Here is a 21,142-nt window from a genome sequence, read left to right as displayed (position 1 = left end):
ATACAACAGGCAGATGAAGAGAAAATGGGAGTTAGGCGATTAAGTGAATCACTTTAAAACATTCCTTTATACACGGAATCACCCTGTCTTCAGTTCATCCTCCTCTCTGGGCTTCACCCACCACTCACTGTTTTTTAAAAGCCTCAAATTCGGGCGCTAATGTGACACCATTATCTATTTATTAACGTTTGATTAAGCACGCTCGTGGCCATAAACGCTGTTTGGAGTGCAGAGGTCCTCCAGGGGCTCCTGTCAGCGGAGGGGGCGGATGTGCCCTTTAAACGGAGGGGGGCGTGTGTGCCTCCCCTCCCCCCCCCCGCTGCTCCGCCACTGCAGCCGCGTCCTCGTCGCACCACTCCGCGGATCACACAGGTCGACCCAAGGTGCTCGGTGCGCGTCAGCCATGGTGAAAATAACGACGGTCAAGACGAAGCCGTACACGGACCAGAAGCCCGGGACGAGCGGGCTGAGGAAGCGGGTGACGGTGTTCCAGCAGAACCAGCACTACGCCGAGAACTTCATCCAGAGCGTCCTCTCCGTGGTGGAGCCCGCCCAGCGCCAGGCGGCCTCTCTGGTGGTGGGGGGAGATGGCAGGTTCTTCATGAAGGACGCCATTCAGCTGATCGTCCAGATCGCTGCTGCCAATGGGGTCAGTATGGGAGCAACGTGTCGCCCCCCCTCCCCGTAGGACGCCCCCTCGGTGTGTAGCATTAGCTCGCTAGCTAACGGAGCTCCAACAGCGTAGAAGCCCATGGAAACGATTAGCATTAGCTAGCTGAGAACATCCGTCAAATTTAGTCGTTTTCTTGACATGACAGTGCATATACACTCTTCATCTAAACTTTTAGCCATTGTATAACATTTGGACTTCGTTATTATAGCTAGGAGCGAGTTTACTTTTAACAAAAGTATTGAATGGCTAATGTGGAGGTGCAGGGTGTAAAGGGACGACATCGAATGTTGCGCTTTTAAAACTCACACGCGTTCATGGAACGATTTAATTTGGGCTTTCTTATGCAATGAATAAATCTTTATCCTTTAGCATATCATTGTGATTGAGCAAGGGTGCCATTTCTGTCTGAACCCGAAGATTGTCAGCCTTAGAGGCTGCATTAAATGACCGATTTGCTCATTAATATTGAGAAAAAGACACAGGTGGTCGGTAAAACACGCCTGGACCTGCAGCCAATCTGTCTGGATCGAGCAAATGCACCAAACCATCACCTTTGACATTTATACCGGATTCCGACACCGGAGAGCGCAGTTTGCTTTTACATAATCCGGACTTGCATAAGGTCTATCCGGTGGTGCAAGAGGAGAATGACAGCCTGAAGCTGGGCTGTTTAATGAGGAGGTTTGGTCGGATGTGACTGGCTGATTCTCTCCGCAAAGACTTCGGGGGGAGCGGGAGGCGTGACGGCCGACGTGCAGCCGGTCACGTCCGGCGTGTGCGTGGAGCAGAGCTAATAGAACCGTGGTTAACTGTGATCTGGACTCCTCAGATGAACGTTTCACGCCAACTCGGCCTCTTCAACATGCACCAAGGACGGTTGCAGCTGTGGTTCCTCTTCTTTGCAGTGGATGCTCAGAGTCTGGATGTTGCGTGACGCTGCAGAGCCCAGACACAGGGGGGCACCTCAGGGTTGCAGCTATTCCCGATGGTTGGTGGGGGTCAGAGGGATATTCCTGTCTTCGAGCAGCCTTGTGCAGGCTACTGTGATGATTGCATCCGTCTCTCAGGACTAAAGGAGTCCTCGTGCAGTTTCACGTGTGTGTTCACGCCCTGGTGGACTTGTGCCCTCTTCTCTAGATCGGCCATCTTGTCATCGGTCAGAATGGCATCATGTCCACCCCGGCGGTCTCCTGTGTGATCCGCAAGATAAAGGCAGTGGGCGGCATCATCCTCACGGCCAGCCACAACCCCGGAGGCCCCAACGGAGACTTTGGGATTAAGTACAACATCGCCAGTGGAGGTGAGAGGCCAAAGGTCGCGTCGCCACACTTAAGGCTGGTTTCTCTGTACTTCCTGTCCTCACCACGACGCTGTTTCTCTCCTCTCCAGGACCTGCTCCAGAGGCCATTACAAACCAAATATTCGAGGTCAGCAAAGTCCTGCAGGAGTATCACATCTGCCCAGAGCTCAAAGTGGATCTAGCCAAAATTGGCAAGCAAACGTTCGAGGTGGACACCTTCAAGCCCTTCACAGGTGATCCCAGATCATCACAATTAACCAGTTTATGGTCTTCTGCCTTCTGAACCTGGTTCCTCTGATCCTCAGTGGAGATCGTTGACTCCGTGGAGGCCTACGCTGAGATGCTGAGGGGCATCTTTGACTTTGCTGCCCTGAAGCAGCTTCTGTCAGGACCCAGTCACATCAACGTGCGCCTGGACGCCATGCACGGCGGTGAGAGCGCGGACGGTCTCTGTATTCCCACTGTGATTGTTCGTTTCTGAAGTCTTTGCCTCCTTTTAGTGGTTGGTCCTTATGTGAAGAAGATAGTCTGTGAGGAACTTGGTTCTCCTGCCAACTCAGCCGTTAACTGTGTCCCCCAGGACGACTTTGGAGGCCATCACCCCGACCCTAACCTGACCTACGCTGCTGACCTGGTCAACACCATGAAGACTGGAGACTATGACTTAGGAGCTGCTTTTGATGGCGATGGTGTAAGTAATCTGGTCTGTCGGAGCTACTCAGCTGCTTCATTGGCCAGGCTAATGAAAATTAGCCAGGCAGTGTTTTCTTCTTCCTTCTGACAGGCCTCCTCATGTTGTAGACGGTGGATCAGACCTGTTGAGTCTGCTCTGTCACAGGTTCTCCTTTCATAACAGCTTGGAATGTTTGCTTCCCAATGGAATTCAATGATAGCTCCTCACCGTTTGGGACGTGCAGGTCGCTCTGGTCTTTGACCTTCTGTCTGACCTGATCCTGATTGGTCCTATTTTAGGCTCTTAACAGGTCGCTCTCGATATGTATTAGAAGACTTCCTGTTGTGTTTTGGTGGGTGTGAACCGGAACATGTTTGATCTTGATCGCACCACTGGAGTTAAATGCCAGTATTTACTCGTTCTATCCGTTCTATCCGTTCTATCCGTTCTATCGTTCTACCCATACTTTTGGACGCCTAATTAACCTGAATTATGGATGTGTGCCCAGTTAACTTGGTTATTGCTGTTAACTACAGCACAGGAAATAGAGAATTAAACACTACATATCTTTTTTTTCCCCCTTTTCCGTCTCTTCAGGACCGTAACATGGTTCTGGGTAAACACGGCTTCTTCGTGAACCCTTCAGACTCCGTGGCTGCCATCGCTGCCAATATTACCTGCATCCCATACTTCCAGAAGACTGGGGTCAAAGGTCTGGCCCGCAGCATGCCGACCAGTGGAGCACTGGACAAGTAAATAAAGGAAACGCATCACGAATACTAATTTCCTCTATAAACAGAACAGGCTACATGTTGTCTGTGTCTTATTGTGTGTTCCAGTGTGGCTAAGGCGCTAAAGATGCAGATGTATGAGACTCCGACTGGCTGGAAATTCTTTGGGAATCTGATGGATGCTGGTAAACTCTCCCTGTGTGGTGAGGAAAGCTTCGGCACAGGTGAGAAAATGAAGTAATTCACGTTGATGTTCCAGTACATGAGCAGCTCTAAGCTTCTCCCTCTGCTGTTTGAACAGGATCAGATCATATCCGGGAGAAGGATGGCTTGTGGGCAGTGCTCGCATGGTTGTCCATCTTGGCTGTCAGGAAACAGAGTGTGGAAGACATCATGAAAGACCACTGGCAGAAGTTTGGGAGGAACTTCTTCACCAGGTCACCACTGATTTCTGTAAAATAATTATTTTAAATAATGACATTGAGGATCTAAAGAGCACTACTTCAAGTTCTAAGGAGTGAAAACAGCTCCTATTGTAATGGCCTAATGAATAAATATCAGTTCCATAAACTGCTGTTTGGCGCCCCCCAGTGGCACACAAGAAAGGTGCCGGCCTGCGTCTCCAGCGTAAGACCGGATTCTATTTTCTCATCCAGGTATGATTATGAGGAGGTCGATTCTGATGCTGCCAACAAGATGATCAAAGATCTTGAGAAAGCCATGTTCGACCCATCCTTTATCGGAAAGAAGTTCTCCTCTGGTGACAAGAGCTATGAAGTGGCTGTTGCTGACAACTTTGCCTACACAGACCCTGTGGACGGAAGTGTGTCCAAAAACCAGGTAAGAGACAAACATTTAATAAATAGGAAGTCAAACAGGCAGTACAGTGTTGCATTAAACTAGGAGGAACGCAGATCTAACGGCCGTCACTATAGACTAGACTCCTATCATAGTTTCATTCCTTCCTGCTTTTCACAGTCACAGTTTTTCTTCATCTTTCCACGTTTCCCTCTCAGGGCCTCAGGATCATCTTTTCCGATGGTTCCAGAATTATTTTCCGCCTGAGCGGCACGGGCAGCGCCGGAGCCACAATCAGGCTCTACATCGACAGCTACGAGAAGGACCCCCAGAAGATTTACCAGGACCCACAGGTCAGGACAGTAAAGACAGCCAGACGGCGACGTCATGGGATAGGAAAATAAACGCGCGTTAAACGAGACCGCCGGCCAGTTCTGTAAAATCACGAGCGTGCGTGACGTCCACGTCCTCGCGTCTGTGCGAGCGGCTCCCAGAGCTGCAGAGTGATTCATATGTGGGCTGATGTTTGTTTGAGGCTTGAGTTATTGCAGCTTATCTTCCCCACGGACGCGAACCATGGGAAGAAAAAGCTTATTAAACTGAGGATAAAGACAGTCCAGGTGGTGCTGACAGGGAGGGGGTGCAGAACAGGAAAGTGGGACGCAGCCTGAATTAAACTGGAATCGTCTTATTTGCTGCTGACAGCTGATAAGCAGAACATTATTGTTTGAGAATTGTAACCTGACAGATAAACGGCTGGCGGGTTCATGGGTCATGTGTTTGGCTCCTGGCTGGTTTGATTTACACACAGATTTGATCTTTGGACGTTAAGAGGCTTCAAACGCTGCACGTTCTCTGCCAAGTTTGTCTGTATCCAGCTGACTGTTGACAAGCCTCTGTGCTCTCGTGCAAGGCTCCGCTGTCAGGAAACAGGAAGTGAGCCGTTGTTTATGCTTGTGTGGTGCGTGCAGGTGATGCTGGCCCCCCTGGTAGACATCGCCCTGAAGGTCTCCCAGCTCCGCGAGACGACTGGACGCACTGGCCCCACAGTGATCACATGATCCCGCTGCCACGCTGCCTTCACCCGCCCTGCAACAGGATACCTCCACTCTGTAGACGGGGGGGTGAAGCTGCCCCCGGATGCTTTATCGGTGTCAGCCCCCGAACTGGATGAAAAACATGAAAAAAATCCCCGAAGACGTCTGTCGCCGATCACTGCCACCCTCGAGTGTTACTGAGCGCTAATATGCTAATATAAGGGAGAAGAGTTATTTATATCATTCAGCATCATCAAAACTAACAACAGAGAGCTGACCAGAGCTCAGCAGACTGGGGCAGCTCCCCCCCCCACGTCCCTCCCCGACCTGGTGCCTCTGATCTAACCCATCCACCAATAAATGAACCTGACATCAACTCCTGGGCTCCTGGATTCTTTTTTATCCACTGTTTTCCTTCTCAACACAAACTAACACGTTTGGTGCTGTTACGTCAAGGGAAAGTCAATGGGACTGGGGGGGGGGCGGTTATTCATATCACCTACGATACAGTTAACGCTGAGCTGCGAGTGCTTGGACTAGTTACCGTGGCAACGTAACAAAAGATTTTTCACCTTTGCTGTTACTGCAAATACAGAAGATCAGCTGTTAAGACCAGAATCCTCTGTGTTTGTGGAGATTTCGGACTGAGGGCTTCAAAGGGCTGTTTCCAGCCCCTGACCCCCCCCCCCCCCCCCCCCCCTCACACACACACACTCCCCCGCTCCCCCAGGAGTCACAAACGCACGGTGGAAACTTTTATGGTGCCGCATTGTTCCGACGGGCCCGTTGTAACGGCTCCCGGGCTGTATTTGGGTTGGCTGTCGCTGCACCAGGTGATCACGGCGAAGTGGGCGTGGCCGGCGGCGTTGAGACGCCCAGACGTCTCCTCTGCTGCTGGCCTTGATTCCAGAGCTGCCTTCAAGAACGAGGAACTGTAGCTGCAGCCAAGGCCGTCGCTCTTTAAAGTCCTAAACAGCGAGGAGGCAGCGCTGGGAGCTTTAACGCCTCCTTTACACGGTTCCTCTCACGTTTTCTGTCACCTCGTCGTGTCGCCTCCTGCGGATTCGACACCAGTGACATGATTCCTAAACCCCTAAAACTCTTCTGCCTCAGCCACTGTGCAGGGTTTAGAAAATCTAGCCCGCATAAATGCTGTTCACAGCGGAACCGGGCCGGACCAGCGGGCCACACCCAGCCCTCTGTTCCAGTCTGGTGCTGGATCGAATCAGCCAAGAGGCCAAACACCAGAAAACACTTTTCCCACTGAGGACAAAAGTGTTTCTGGGTGAAGATCAAACAGAAATTAGATGCGGAGGCTTCAAATTGGACCAGGAACTCTCATTGTGTGTGTGTGTGTGGGGGGGGAGTATCCCGCACTGCGGCCAGAGTGTTTTATGTTGTTCTTGAGCTTGATTTAATCAAGCTATTTTGCTAAACTCTGCCTGTTGTCTGAGCACATTCCAAATGTTCGGCACTAAAAATACAAACCAAAGAAGGAAAAACGCGGAGCCCAGTCGGGCTCAGTTCTGTGGCCTTTTCCGTGTTTGACTGCGAGCAATTATCCTGCTGCTGCTTCACATACGTGTAGGCCCGATGAGAACAACGGCCCGATATGAAATGGCTTCAGGATCCGAACGCTTAGAGAATCTCAGGAGAGGTTTGAATGTTTTGTCTGAAAGCGGATCTGAGGAAACTGGATGCTGGACAGGAGAGTCACCTGGTTCTGCACAGGCCCCCCCCTCGGATCGACGAAGCAGCGGGTGGCATCAGTCACGCCCGAATCCACCTGCTTCCGCGGCCTGTTTGTTTGTGGTGCGTTCGCTGGTCACCAAAGGCCTTTGTTTGCGTTGGTTGTGATGTGATTTCATGCCGCTCCCGCTCACACGCGTTCCTCCAGAAGAAGCTCGGCAGAAACACCTCTCGCAGTCGGCCCGCGAGGCCGCAGATCCTCGCGCAACAGTCTCCATATTTCAGTGCGAGGCTCATTTCCTCACAATTCAATTTAGAATAATACAATAAAGGGATCCAAAATGACAAACTTCTGGCCTAAAAAGATTAATTCCGGGCAAACCCTCGATCATCTTTAGCAAATGAACTGCAGTCTGTGTTTGTGTGCCGAGCTGCAGCCCTGGTTCTGATCAGAACTTTGGCAACTCTCGCTTCGCCCCCCCCCCCCCAAGCCTCAAAAATCACCATAACTCTAAATACTTCAACTGTGCAGTTGGTGGTGGGGCATTACAAAGACTTGTTGACACAAAGCTCACAGGATCCTGGAAACAGAAGCCAGCCGCTCCAAATATGTCAGATAGAGTGAGTTCTGGTCCCAAACACAACCCTTGGACACACCCCCAGGCCATCCTGTGGTACACAGGAAGTTTGGCAGTGTTATCTGGAGTCTCTGGAGGTGACTCGGGGTGAGCAGGGAGGCGGGAGGGGGGGGTTCTGGAGTGGGTTGTGAGCCGAGTCCTTGATCCTTCGGCCTGTTTCAGATCTACAGCAGAAACACAGGCCGTGCAGTGAAAGTCAAACATGAGATTTCCATCTAATGAGAAGGGGATGCTCATAATGATGGCAGCACCAGAGCTGCTAAATCACTACCATTCTCTTCCAGGTCATTTCAGTGTTCTGCATGTGCACGCTCACATGCAACAGCCTCCGGAATACATACATGAGAGGGCAGCCTCGCTCCCGGTGCTGCGATGTTCTGGTGTTAATGATTGCGCGCGCGTCTGGACGGCGTGAGAGATGCGTGTGCATCTGCGGTGGACGCGTCTGCAGCAGGCGTGAGCCGCCACGCACACTTCCTCTTAATTATCTGTCAGCGTGACGCGCAAATTGCAACCAAATGAAGATGTCTCGAGCCTCCGGCTGTTATTTTAAACATCGCCTTCATTTAGTTATTATAAAAAATGCATAAATCTCAAAAATTGCAACCGCATTAGATGAGTAATGAGCTCCAGATTGACCATTAGGATGCTGTGGGAGAGTTAAAGGCAGCGAGAGCTACAGTTCATCGTTAAATGACATCACTTTGGCGTGCACATTTAGGACTTTAATATCGCCATTAATTGAATTCATTCTTGTATTTATTTTTACATTAAGGGAATATTATTGAATGTGTCCTTTAATATTTAGTGTGCTTTGGGTTGTGACCACAATTATGCGACTATTCTTTTTAAGATGCTTACAGTGCGTGGAAGAGCTGCTTATTCTTCATTCATTTTATCACTTTTATCCGTGGGTTGTTCTGACTAGTATATTTTATAGATTTGCATGTAAAAATCTATTGAATTGAATAGTATTATGCAGCTTTTGGGGTTTATCTGCCTAATTTGAATGTGTATCCGCGTCAGCGCTCGGAACTGTAGTTCCCATGTTTGGCCGCTAGGTGGCGACGCGTGGCTAATCAGAGCCATGTGGCTCCTGTGGGCACATCTCATCCCTGTGAAGTTTGCAGGAGGAATTTCCTTCAGTTGGGAAGAGAGGGCGATCAGTGAAGAGAGGAGAGCTCAGAATCAGAAACCAGGAGACTAATTCCTTCCAGATTCTGACTTACATACATTTTTTTTTAGAGACCGTGTGTCGGTGCGCATTGATCGACAGGCGTGAAGCAAACTGCGCACCACGTTTGAGAGATTATTTTTGAAGCTGCTTCAAACTTCAGTTGGATGTGAAAAGGAGGGCGAAGGTTTTAACACAGAGCCGGAGGAATGTATCCAACTTGGGCAGCGGCGGGTCGGCGTGCGTGGAGATGTCCAGCTTGTGCGCTCTGGGTCGCCCTGCTGCTCCAAAGCGCCCTGAAACTGTGCGCGTCCGGTGAGTCTCCACATTCCCTCCCATTCTCACCTCTCTCTGGCTCTCTGGCGGCTCTTCATTGTCTGCTCTGGTCGTCCAGACACGCGTCAGCCCACAGATCGAACACGTTTCAGTCTTTTTTGGAGACTCCGTTCGCGCTATTGAACATCCGATTCATCCTCAAACTTTGGCACACTTGAACACTCTTCAGTTTAATCCGATTGTCTCCTGCGCGGCGGTTGTTTCGGCCACTTTAAGCCGTGTTTGCCATCGTTCTGCCCCCCCTCCCTCATGTAAATCGATCGTTGGTTTTGAGATTATCGTCTTTTTGTGATTCTGGAGCCTCCGCTCGGGGAGAGACGCGGCTGCTGTGGGAGACAATAGGGGGCTCTTAACAAGTCAGCTGGGTGGCTATTGTGGCCCCAGCCACCCCCCTCAATAATTTAGATCAGTTTAAAGATAAGACTGGCACAAAGTCAATTAGAAGGCAAACAGTTGTTAACAAGGTTTGACTGGCTGGGGGGGGGGGGGGGGGGGTCAAGGGGAAATGGGTGAGACTGCGGCCTCTCCTACAGAATTATGATATCTGTCCTATAATTATCAGTTTATTTTTGGGTTGCTCCCTGAATGGTGTTCCGATCTGTGGTTGAATGTTCACCAGTAAAACCAGCTAAAGACTCGTTTAGCTCTGATTGACTTCTTTAAAAACTGATTCAAGCTCCACTATAAACTAAATTTCAAGCCTGGCGGGGCGAGTGGCTGCGTCCAGGATTGTTCTGGACCTCCGTCCTCCCACGTTGAGTAAACGTGCGCGGCGGCCAGGACGTAACGCAGGCGTCGGCCTTCACGCCGCAGAGCTTTAAACCTGTCCGTCCAAACAGCTCCATCACCGGGGTGGACCACCACAAAGGAGTGGGCCAACATGGCGGGGGCCCAGACTGAGGGCTGCGCCCGTTTGTTTGCCGCCGCCTGGTTTACTGGTCAGCCTACAAGTTCCCAATCGGGGGTCAGAGGTCAGCGCTCTGTTGCTGTGGTGGAAGCGCCAGCATTTCCTGGAACAATGGTAGCTTTCCCTGCCTGCGTGTTTACACGGCAGCCCTGACAAACGTTAAATACTGGAGCCACAGAAACGGACACGCGCGGCGCGATTGATGCGACTGTCTCAGGAGCCGCAGCTGCTCGCAATACGTGGGAAGGGGATGCGTCGGCCCCCAGTTGCCGTCCATATGAGCTCTTTCATGCTTAATAGATGCCACCCTTCCCTCGGCTCTGCGTGCACGCCAGGCCTGAGAGGTAAAGACGGGAAATTGGAGAAAAGGGGAGCGTTTCTGCGATTCTGTAACTACGTTAGCGTGGAGCCCTTCTCCAGCGTTGAGGTGTTGTTGTGGTCAGACTGGCTTGTGGAGTTCGAGAGGAGGAAAAGGAGATCTGTGATTTCAGAGTGCATTCCAAAAATCCATTTTAGTTATTGTTCGTGCTTCCAACACTTATTCTGGTCGTTTATCCCTGTCACAGCTCATCTGAAAGCGCTGTTTTATTAACCTGAATGTCAGAATAATTGCGGTTTGCTTCACTTCTCCGCTCCTTCCTCACGTCTCCAGTGAAAATAACTTTCCATTTTTAGTTGGGGTATTTAGTAGTGTTGCCTCTTTACTGTTTAACACGGGTCAGACATGTTGGATAGCCTCTCCCGGACCTCTCAGAATGAGTTGTTAGCATTCTGGCCCATCGCTCCTGACAGAACTGGTGTAACTGAGTCAGGACTGCTGGCTCCCTCGCTTTGACATACTTTTTCCAGTTCCTACTTTTTTATTGGTTTAAGTTCAAGGCCTTGTGGTGGCCGCTCGGCTAGCTCGACTCTGTGTTCCTGAAACGATCTGTTGCCATTTTGGAAGCGGAAAAATAACCAGTTTGATTGCTACCGTGCTTTTTTAATCCCTTGTTGCATCGAGATTCTGTCGCAACAGATAGAAAAGGCCCATTAAAGGGTTTCGCTCCAAGATTTCCCCCCTTTGTGCTTAAAAATGGGGTCGAGATCATAGAGTTCTGGTGACCTTTCGATCTGTTTTTCGTCATTCTTTGACTGAAATGCTGCAGTGTTTTTGATTTTGATGTGGAAATCAGCAACCACAGAAGTCACTTTTTTAAAGGAACATTTTCCACATCAGCGCCCCCTACTGGTCACCAGACCACCATCCTCCCAATTATGGCTAAAATGACAATCCTTTCAACCATTTTCTGCTAAAATCATTCACGTCACATTCACAACACATGTCCTAATTCCTTGTCAAAGCTGTAGCCTGCTTGAAAACCGGCACGGACGGCTGGAACCTGAAATGTATGTTTAAAGTTAAGCCTTAAACTACGGGTGCAGGATCTGTTTAGAACAGACACTGTAATTCCGTCTCTCAGCGCCTGTGTTGAGCACCAAAGTAATAATCTGTGACATGTCCATAAAAATAAATTTAGAACAATGTTTTCCCACTATATAAACTGTTTAAATGTTTCCGAATGTGGGACATTCACCTCTGCACATAAAAGGTCCTCCGCAGGGCAGCGGCTGCGTGAAATGTGTTTAGAGTTGCATTTAGCCTTTTAATAACACGCAGGGACGGCCGTAAATCACGTCGGCCGGAACCGCCTGGGCGCAGATTTCAGCAGGACGCGCTGTTGACACTAATGAGGCGCCGTCACAGGAAAAGGATCCTCGGTAGGACAGGACGTGGGCGCTCGTCCCGCCGTCTTTGCTGCAGAGGTCGCTTCCTCCGGCGGCCATTTTCCATTCGGCCGGGCAGTTCGGAGGCGGCGAGAGAGACTTCCTTTACGTGCACGCTCTGGGACGGGTTGGTCTCCATCGTGCTGCGATTATTTTGATTATTTTTGCCTAAAATCTCTCGGCGGACTGAAGAATGCGGCGGCGGCGTCGCCAGTTCGTCTGATGCTTTTCTGTTTCCACTGAGGGAAAAAGGCTGTTTTACTCTTCTAGAGCCGACAGGTGAGTTTAATCGAGTTTAAACCTTCAATCCCAACCCCGGAGGGCGGCTGGAAGCCTGTCTGTGGGTCATGGGCGTGCAAATGCCGGGGCCGTTTCTTTGATTCGGGCTCTGCTCGGTCCCCTCGGAGAGGCAGCTTTTAATCAAGGCTCGGCCAGATCCTCCTCAGAGGTGCTCGATAAAGTTTCTGCTGCAGCCGAGCGTGAAACCCCCTTTCCTGCAATTTAGCGTCTGCACAGGAGGTCGGCTCGTTCCTGAGAGGAAAACCTCTGCCGGATTCTGGGAAAGGCCTGAAAGAAGCTCACATTTATTAATATGCAGTCAGAATTCAGGCTGCAGTTCAGTTTGGAATGAGGCAGAAAAACCCTAATTTGATGCATTAAATGCACTAAAGTTCCATTTGCCCCTTTAATTGACCTGTTCTGAACAAATGAAGTTACTCTCCGGCCCTCTGTTCAATACCTCCAATGTTAGTGTCTTTCAGCTGCTGTCTGGAAGACAAATTATACCTGCAGCATGAAAAATGTGCTCCGCTGTGCCTTCTACACACGCCATACAATGAGCCTTTTGCTGGAGTTGTAAGCCAAGCTGTGAGCGCGAGGCCGCGCTGATGACAAAGTGACACTTTAATGAGTCTAATGGAATAAGCCACACGTAGCGTGCGGATCGGTTTCCCATTAGCAGTTGGCACGGCTCCGTGTTCGGCATGGCTCTAAAGCTCCGCGAGTCCAACCTATATTTACTAAAAACTGCTGCTGTTGTTAGCATCTTCAGCTAAACCCCATCTTCAGCATTTGTGGCTCTAAAACCCCCGATAGGTCATATTTTAATCCTGTTTGTAGAAGCGCTGTGATTGCAGGTATCCGTTACATATGCTAATCTACTCGGGGAATTGCCTTTATTGGCCGTACAGAGCTGTACAAACCACCTTTATTTGCTCAGATTATTTCCACTAATCATCTTAACACTCCGGCTCATTAACGCGAGTGTTTTCTTGGATTAGGAGGCCTAAAACCTGCCGGCGCGGCGTTTCGCTCGCCAACCCTAACTAGAAACATTTCATGACGGTCGGATATCAGTTTGGAGTCTTACCTCTGTTCTTTGAGTGCTTCGCCGCCACAGGGGGCGGGGCTTGCATCTCTAATAGGTCAGTGGCGGCGTGTATGACATCACAGCTGCGCCTTTTCTGCACTCATGATCCACAGGTGTGAAGCAGCCACGCAGGCCTCCGACCAGAGAATATCCCACCCCTGCGTTCATCTCGCCACCACCAGCGGGGCGGCACCACCCCAGCCCCTCCCCTTTATCTTATCTCCCCTTTATTCTCTGTGTTTTCATTTCCCGCCATCTCTGACGTTCTTGGCGGCGTTCCTCGTGTACAGACGCAGACGGCGCGCTCCCTGTGCCCCGGCGTGGCTCTTCGTGTCGCCGCTTCTTGTCGGCCGACTGACAGGCCGCTGTGGGTGTTTACGCGACAGTAACCAAGAGCGCGGCGGCTCCGCACCAGCGCCGCTCTCTCCCGCTGACGGTGACTCACACGGCTGTTTTGCTAATGGTTTCAGGATCCTTTCACGACAACCTGTTTTTGTTTACAGTCACATGGCCGTGTTTTGCTTCTCTCCGTCCACCGGACCATCAGCTCCGGTTGCATCAACTCTGCGGTTTTTAATACAAAAACATCTGACGATTCAAACCAGTTGGTCGCTAACGACACCATTTAGATCGAGCTAGAAATGATTGTGATAGAAAACACATTTCTGTTGGAGTTCTGATGTTTGTGCAGCAGGAAATGTGATTTTTCCGGGTGTTTTATGACTCGTGTGATGCATGTTTGTCTTAAACAGAGAGGTGTACTCAGCCCTGTGGCTTCATGGCCGATACTGGTAGCCACAGCAACCATAACCTTGCTACAGCCTGAAGTTGAGGAATTTTGCTCTTTTGAAGATTAATTTACACAAACGCGCTTTAGTTCATAGTTGACCCCTCTACTTTGACAGCTAAATCTATTAGCTAAGTATTAGCCACAATAATACAATAACAGTGTTGTAGCTAAGCTTTCGTCACGTGTGTGTGTGTGTGTGTGGGGGGGGGGGGGGGGTTCAATATTTTATTAACACTAATCGATAGTTCAGTTTTAAGTAGCATGATGATGTCGTCATCTCAGGTTTTTTGATTTGTGCAAAGCTGTTCGCAGCTTCAGAGGTCAAAGTCATTTAATGACTTGATGCAATACTATATATATATTATATCTATTATATCTATTTTGCCTTTAACCCACAACCTATTGTGGTTATGCTTGTTATGTCTGTATTAGAGTTACTAGTCAAACTAGGGAAAAAAGCTCTGCCAAGCAGCTCATTTCCCAGCATATTGTGACTCACCCATAGTTCAGCATATCTAGCTATACGAGGTTAGATAACGTAGCAGGTTACTTTATGATCATTAAAATCTGTTTAGAACTCTAGGAGTTATTTTGCAGACAGACAGACAGACAGACGCCGGCCTTGTGGAGGTAATAAACCAGCTGTTCCTGCTGACCACATTTAGGAAAATGCCCTTTTCTGGGTTGTCCAACACTAAGTTGTTGCCATGATCTTTATTTAGCATCCATGGACGCGAGCGTGGACCTGACCTTATGTTGGTTTAACCAAAGGATTTTCCACATTGTCCTCCCGGCACGGCCTCGATTAGCTATCAACGAGTGTTTGTCCAGCCACTTCATTCACATACAAAAGACTCGAGAGGGGCTGCCGTCAGCTGTGTGGGGGGGCTCAGTCCTGTTGTCCAGGGGATCTCAAGCTTTCACTCAGGGCTGACGAGCACTCCTGGTAATCCTGCTGACACAAGTAGTCGGCGCCTGTCCTCTATCTGCCCAGAAACCAACAGTTGGGACGTCCAAGATGGCTGTCAGTGAAACAGAACCAGCAGAAATTTGAAGTAACTGGAATTCCCCCTTTTATCCATTCTAATCCTGTATCGACCACACTGGCCAAAGACTCTGGAGTTGTCGGGGCTCAAGTGCCAGTCTGGCAGACCGCTGCTGGTCCGCCACCCGCCCTGCTCGCCACTGGCGAGGAATCGGCCCATTGTGGTCCCGCGTGGACATAGACGAGGTGACGTCTCCTCCATCATTTAACATCCTGAAGGAAGCTATCGGTGTCCCGGCGCCAGACAAGTGGGTGAAAAGAGAAGCGGGGTGGAAAGACGGCCCGTCGTTTGATGCCGCTCACTTTCCAGATGCTTCAGACGTAGGACTGCAGGAACGCCGGCGTTTGATGTCTGTGGTGCATCTGCAAGAATGCTAATGGAGCGGCAGGAATGTGTCTTTCTGTGACGGGGGCAGGAATGTTGCTGTCTCGCCGTCTCTGTGGAGTCAAAAATCAACACGGAGGTTTAAGGGAGCTGTCAAAATATTAAAAGATTGGTTGAAATCAATAAAACAGCCGCTTAATTTCACACTGCGACTTCTTTTGAATGCAAATCTAAGCTAACGTGGAGCTGGAACCCGCCTCCGCTCGCGTTTACTTTTCCGTTGGGTTGCGGCCAAGTGCCAGCAGTCCTCCAACACCTCAGCGCTGTCCCCTCGTCCCTGCCTCCGTCCTGTCCTCGCCCCCGCCGTCTGACTTCAGGAGTGCAGGAAACGAGGCCGCGTTGCGCCGCCGCTCGCAGCAGGAGAGGTCAGGGGGGCGCCGGAGGAAGCCGGAGTGAAAGAAATCGCGACTGTTTTTCTTAGAAGGGGATGAAAAGATTGATAGTCTGAGAATGTGAGTCAGGGCCTGGGAGATGGGCCTGGCTCGGAGAAGGGAAAAGTTAGAGGGCGAAGAACAGAAAAATGTTTTCACAGAGGCTTTTGAGCGACAGCGGGCTTCAATGAGCTCCCAGCAAGTTTAATCACATTTGCCCGTTTAAAAACACGTCCCGGTAAACGACGCGGAGAGAAGAATCCGGGCCCGCGGTACTTGACAACTCCTGACCTCCATCCCTCCATCAGAAGTCAATGATCTTCTCCTTAGAGGGGCCTGCATAAGAGGCTTATGTCCGCGTGATCCCGCTGCCTGTTTGCTTAACCTCTGCGTGGCTGCCTCAGCGGCGCTAAGCTTCACCCAGAAGAGCTCATTAGCGCTCAGCCCTCCGCTTTGTTCGCTGGTTCCCCGTTTTTAAGAGGCCGGTCGCCATACAGCGCGCTGCCTTTGGTGGGAAAAGATCCATCATTTTGCAATAGAAGGTCATTTCAGCCGTGTCGTGTCGACACGGCAGCTTTCAGGATTCCGTTTGAAGGCCACGTGAGTGTTCCAACAGAAGTTAGAAGCATCACGCTGTCAAATCGAGGCCTTTAATGGAACCCATCATGAAATCAGAGCGCTTCAGCACTTTCCAGGTCCTTAGCCTCATTTCCACGGTCCTTGAACGGGAGATTTGTTGTACTTTTCGCAGCATTAACGCCAGTTTATCCCGCTGCGTGCAATCGTGTTTGTCAGAGAAGACGCCGGCCCAAAAAGATTTACGCAACCCGGAGGCTAATCTCGCTTTGACAGAGCATCGGAGCGAGCGTCGGGGTTTATTATTCCTGACGTGCTCTGTTGAAGCGCTGCGTTGGAACGGGCCGGTCCCGAGTCGGCGTTCCACACATCCCGTCCACATCCGAGCGACGGTCCAGATGGACGGAGGCCGGTTTCACCCGCCATGGCGCCTCCTGTTGCCTCGTGACGTGAGCCAGATCTGCACTTTGTGGTCTGAGAGCTCATGACCTGAGATCATTCCGCCCATTCACGCTTTGATTTTAAATTCGATCCAACAGCTGGCCAGATTGAGTTAGACCCATGATGAGCCTGAGAACATCCCTTTATATCGGGATACACTCGCCGCTCCCAGCGGCGCCCAATCGATGCTAGCGACATTGTCGTACAGCGATTCGGTGATGATTGACTCAACAATTAGCAGCAGCACATTTGTGGACAAAGACAAAGACAAAAAGCAGCAGCTTGTCGCCAATTAATTAAAGTTTAGAGCCTTTTTAGCAAAGGCTGGAAAATGGCTGTAAATCCAAGGAGATCCGGTCGTTGAGTATATTTAGCGGTGCAACGCGAGGGCGACGTGCACTCAAGCAGTCGTCCCGCGTCATCATTTTGGGACCTGGCCCCATGTCAGCTGTAAACTCCAGAGATTAAAGGAATGTTGATTATCTTGAGCACATGTGTAATTGACACAAATAACCCATTGCTAATGAGTACGCTGCGAGCTCGTTAAATGTGTTTAGGAAATCACACAAGCGCTCGGCTGCTTGTAAATTAGTTACATCACTCAGCGGTTTACACAAAGTGCCCCGAGACGCGCACGGCGAGGCCGCCTTCTTAGAGAAGGTAATAAAACTGGTGAAAATGGGCCGAGATGGCAGCCGATAAGGGCTCTGATACTGGTTTCATGGAGGCTAGCGGCCGCCGCGCTGGTGCTCTGGAGCCATGGAGGCAGAGCGTGATTGGTGGTGTGCATTAGCAAACGTGCACGAGCAAACGTGAACGCCCCGTGTCCCCGTGTTGGTGGTCTTGGAAAGCCACCAAGTTTGCCCGGCTGGCCTGTAATGTGAAAGCAATTAGCAGGCAGCGGTTTTGCAGAGCCCGGTGTGTGTGGAATAACAAAGGGGAAAGTAGGTCAGCGCGGAGCCATAGGTGCACCGCGAGGCCGCTCCGTTCCTGCACGCCACCGGGGTTCATGGTGGCGTGCAGCGCGTCGCGCGTCTGAAGCCGCTGTCGCTTTGGTCTGGTAGGTATTTCTGGCTTTGCTGTTGCCACGCAACAATGCAACACAATCGTGGAGGGGATCAAATATCCGGACGTGAACAAACGATGGAAAATGACTGTTGGGTTCCTGATCAGGCTGGTAGTAGAAGCCCTGACGTCAGTGGGTTAAATGTGGCTTTATTCAGCTCTCTGGAGTCCTCTTTGATGTCTCCACGCCCGTCTCCTTCATCTGATATTCATTTTAATCAGACGGACATTCCCGCTGATAGAAATCTGCCTCCGACTTATCCTGGATGAGGCACACACACACACACACATCCAGTTGGGGTGTGTGTGTGTGTGTGTGTTTACGGTGTGTCAGAAAGGTGCGTGCCCTGTGTCACATCTGGCAGCCTGTGGGTTTTTCATGAACTGCTAAATGAGGGGTAAAACACTCCCAGCTGCCCCCGAGAAAACTCACCTGCTGACCATCGGAAACCACTTTTCCACCAAAGGTACCTGGGAAATGTAGTTGCCATAAATCTCCAATCGGGAACCTAAATGACCCCCTGGGCCATGTTTTGCCAGCATTTTTAACTGGATTTTGCATCTGCGTTGCTGCACCCTGATATCCAAGCGTGTTGTCACGGCGACGAGTGTCTCCCTGTTGTTGGAGGCTATGGTCTGCTTCCTGGGTGCGTAACACAGGCCGTGCTGTTTGAAGAACAAGTGTTGGATCGTGACTCGCGGTTCCTCCAGCAGAACAGATCCTGGTTCCTGCAGTAGGAAGGCGCCTCAACCCCCCCGCTGTCTGAACGTCACCACTTTCTCCTCGTTCTCCTCCAAACGTGCCGATAAGACTCAATGACAGAGGCTCTCCTGTCCGTCAGAGGCGTGTTGTGTCTGTCGTGTTTGCGTTTTGTCTCCTTCCCTGTCGGAACATGCGCCCGACCCGTCCCACCCACCCCCCCCCCCCGAATCCGCTTTGAAGACGTTTTACATCCTTGGATGAACTCAAAGCTCTGGTGAAGGAGAGGATTGATTGGCAGTGGTCACGCTCACAGCTGGAGCGACCACATCCTCTTCACATGTTAAAGCCATTTTCACCTCTTCTGCTGTGGGGAGAGGAGCAACAACGACCCCCCCCACCACCACCACCTCACTTCAGACCTCCAGCCTGCATATTTCTGCTATCTGAGGTCAGCAGAAGCAGCTTTTGTCTGAGGTGACCCTTCACCATCATCAACTACATGTGCAGGGAGAAGAACCGGGGGGGTTGAAAATGAAATCCTGACAGAATCAAAGATGACCTTGATTAATGAGGTGGCTCCTCGGGGGTTTGGCTGTTTTATTTCAAGCTTGGCTCCCAAAAAGTGTTACTGTGATTTTCCTCAGGATAAGATTTTTTTTTTTTAAGTCTGTTTTTGACCAAAACTAGCCACTGTTATCCGTTTTCTGTCTCAGATCTGACCCGTCCCAGTGAGCACCGTCACCCTGAGACCAGCCAGTCAGCACCTGTCAGTCCGGGCTGAAAACACGTCCCCCCCCCCCCTTTCGTCTCCTCGGCCGGCTCTCGACCATATTTTATTATTTCATCTCACTGCCTTCTGCCACTGATGACAGTTTTTCCCCCACCACATACGAAATTACCTGCTCGGCACGGCTTTCTGTCATTTCCTCCCTCGTCCTCTCCAGCACTCCCCCCCCCCCCAGACAAGAATGAAACCTCAGACAAGGAGTCATTTTGAGCAGGAATCGTGGCTCACAGCTAAGATTTAGTCGTAAGCTTCCACTGCGGCTTTAGCCCTTTATTTCACGGAGTTTGGCACGCGGGCGGTGTTCTGCATAGAATCCATCAGATGCTCCTTAACCAGCGAGCACATTGTGACCCCCTGGAGAGCTCTTCATTACCCCCCTCCCCCGCATATGAAGGCTACATAAACCTAAAAACTCTTTGAGATCACTCCGCCACCATCTAATCATAGTCCATCACACAAAACAACCTCAAGACCGTTGAAACAAGCTGCCTCTTGCCTCACATCTGTATATTCCCTATATATTTTTTATGAATACTTCCGGTTATTAACTGTTTTGAGTGGAACTTAGTTAACGGTGCTAATCATAATAGTTATTTATTAGTTGTGCCACAGCAGCTGCAGCCCAGCACACGTGCACGGTCTCAGAGACGGGACGAAACATGGAAGTAGTCCATGTCAGGAACAGGGCAAAGGCAGAGGTGGCTATTTACAGTCATTTATTTACCTCTCTGATTGTTGACGTGTGCGTCACGGGCGCCGATGGAGAAGTGAGGGCCTGCGAGAGGGTTCTGAAGGGCCGAGCTCAATTAATGGAATGAGGAGGGCGAACAAAGGAAAGAGTGAAAGGACAAGTGCGGGGCAAGTGGGGAGACGAGGGGCAAATCTTTTATGAGGCCAGAAAGGAGAAGAGGGGGGATATCAGCGCCTGTGGTGGGCATGAATGGTGGAACCGAGCGTGTCCTTTAATGTCAGATGAGTAACTCCTGACCTGACACAGGCTTTTAATCGCTGTGGCCTCCAGCTGGGAGGGGCCGCTGCTTTGAAAAACACTGGGTTCAAATGCAAACAAAGTAAAAGAAATTAAAGAAATGCTTGTATTGACCAGCTGTGATGGGGTTCTGAAGGTTCTGCTGGCCATTTGCTTGGGTTTTTGGTCGGTGAGGCCCCAGCCGGGCTTCTCTGCCCTCCCACGTTTGGGGGGAGAATAATCCCGTGAGTTTGCAGGATTCTCCGTTCATGAGTGACGAGGCCGGGGGGGGGGGGGCAGAGGAGATGGCTGAAAGAGGCAGCTCAAGCAGAAAGACAGGCAGAGGGGTTAAGTGGAGGCAGGTGTTCCATGACAAACCCTACAACCCCCCACCTCTTCCTCTACTCCATTTCCCTCCACAAACTGGTCCACTGAGATCACAGCGGAACGGCCCAAGAACAGACACTTGTTCCCCGCTTCCCTATTTTCTCTTACCTTCTTTTGTTTCCTGTTATCCAACCACCTTATCCGTCTGATCTAATCTATCCGACCCAAATTGCAGCCTTCTCCTTTAATCCCAGGTTTCTTTTCACCGTCCCTCTGTGTGCCGTCCAAACTGGACCACCTGGTTTTGTGGTTTGAAATCTTATAAAACCCCTGTTGGTTTAAGCACACGGACAGTTTTCCCACCGCACCACTCTGCGCCTGAGCAGATGTCAAATTAATTTATATTAGATTGACATAAAAAATGTTCTTCCAACGCGATCCGGAGGTGCTTAAACTCCACCTCGGGAATGACGCAGTCACCAAATCAAGTACTTAATGCTGAACACATGACTGAGTCAATCACTGCCATTGTGCATTTAATCGGCTTTAGAATAATAAAATGAGCATCTTTCCCAACAGCTTCCCAAGTGTTG

The 21,142-nt window shown here is 50.4% G+C and overlaps 2 protein-coding genes across 4 annotated transcripts in view; both read left to right on the top strand.

Annotated features, from left to right (window-relative positions):
* Nucleotides 1-314: 314 nt before the first annotated feature.
* pgm1 (phosphoglucomutase 1) lies at nt 315-5,588 on the top strand. Its single transcript, XM_057037953.1, has 11 exons — nt 315-649; nt 1,811-1,973; nt 2,063-2,206; nt 2,279-2,404; nt 2,474-2,664; nt 3,244-3,398; nt 3,486-3,601; nt 3,679-3,814; nt 4,034-4,217; nt 4,394-4,528; nt 5,147-5,588. Exons 1-11 carry the CDS (start codon nt 404-406, stop codon nt 5,234-5,236), a joined length of 1,686 nt encoding a protein of 561 aa, XP_056893933.1. The 5' UTR covers nt 315-403; the 3' UTR covers nt 5,237-5,588.
* Nucleotides 5,589-8,670: 3,082 nt separating this feature from the next.
* ror1 (receptor tyrosine kinase-like orphan receptor 1) overlaps nt 8,671-21,142 on the top strand; it is a 76,750-nt gene continuing 64,278 nt past the window's right edge. For all 3 annotated transcript variants that reach the window (XM_057038643.1, XM_057038641.1, XM_057038640.1), the window contains exon 1: nt 8,671-9,028. In XM_057038643.1, coding sequence (XP_056894623.1) covers nt 8,923-9,028 — 106 coding nt within the window. In that variant the 5' untranslated portion in view covers nt 8,671-8,922. The remainder of the gene's footprint in view (nt 9,029-21,142) is intronic.

This window comes from Takifugu flavidus, chromosome 7 (genome assembly GCF_003711565.1).
Source record: "Takifugu flavidus isolate HTHZ2018 chromosome 7, ASM371156v2, whole genome shotgun sequence".
In the NCBI taxonomy this organism is placed as follows: domain Eukaryota; kingdom Metazoa; phylum Chordata; class Actinopteri; order Tetraodontiformes; family Tetraodontidae; genus Takifugu; species Takifugu flavidus.
The sequence above is the reverse complement of the archived record's forward strand: the minus strand, read 5'-3'. Positions and strand labels throughout refer to the sequence as shown.

Excerpts from the sequence above, each read along its gene's own strand:
- pgm1 (XM_057037953.1), top strand. The coding sequence starts at position 404 with ATGGTGAAAATAACGACGGTCAAGACGAAGCCGTACACGGACCAGAAG. Across the intron at positions 2,207-2,278 it reads CACCTTCAAGCCCTTCACAG|TGGAGATCGTTGACTCCGTG; the intron begins GTGATCCCAGAT and ends TCTGATCCTCAG. Across the intron at positions 4,529-5,146 it reads AGATTTACCAGGACCCACAG|GTGATGCTGGCCCCCCTGGT; the intron begins GTCAGGACAGTA and ends TGGTGCGTGCAG.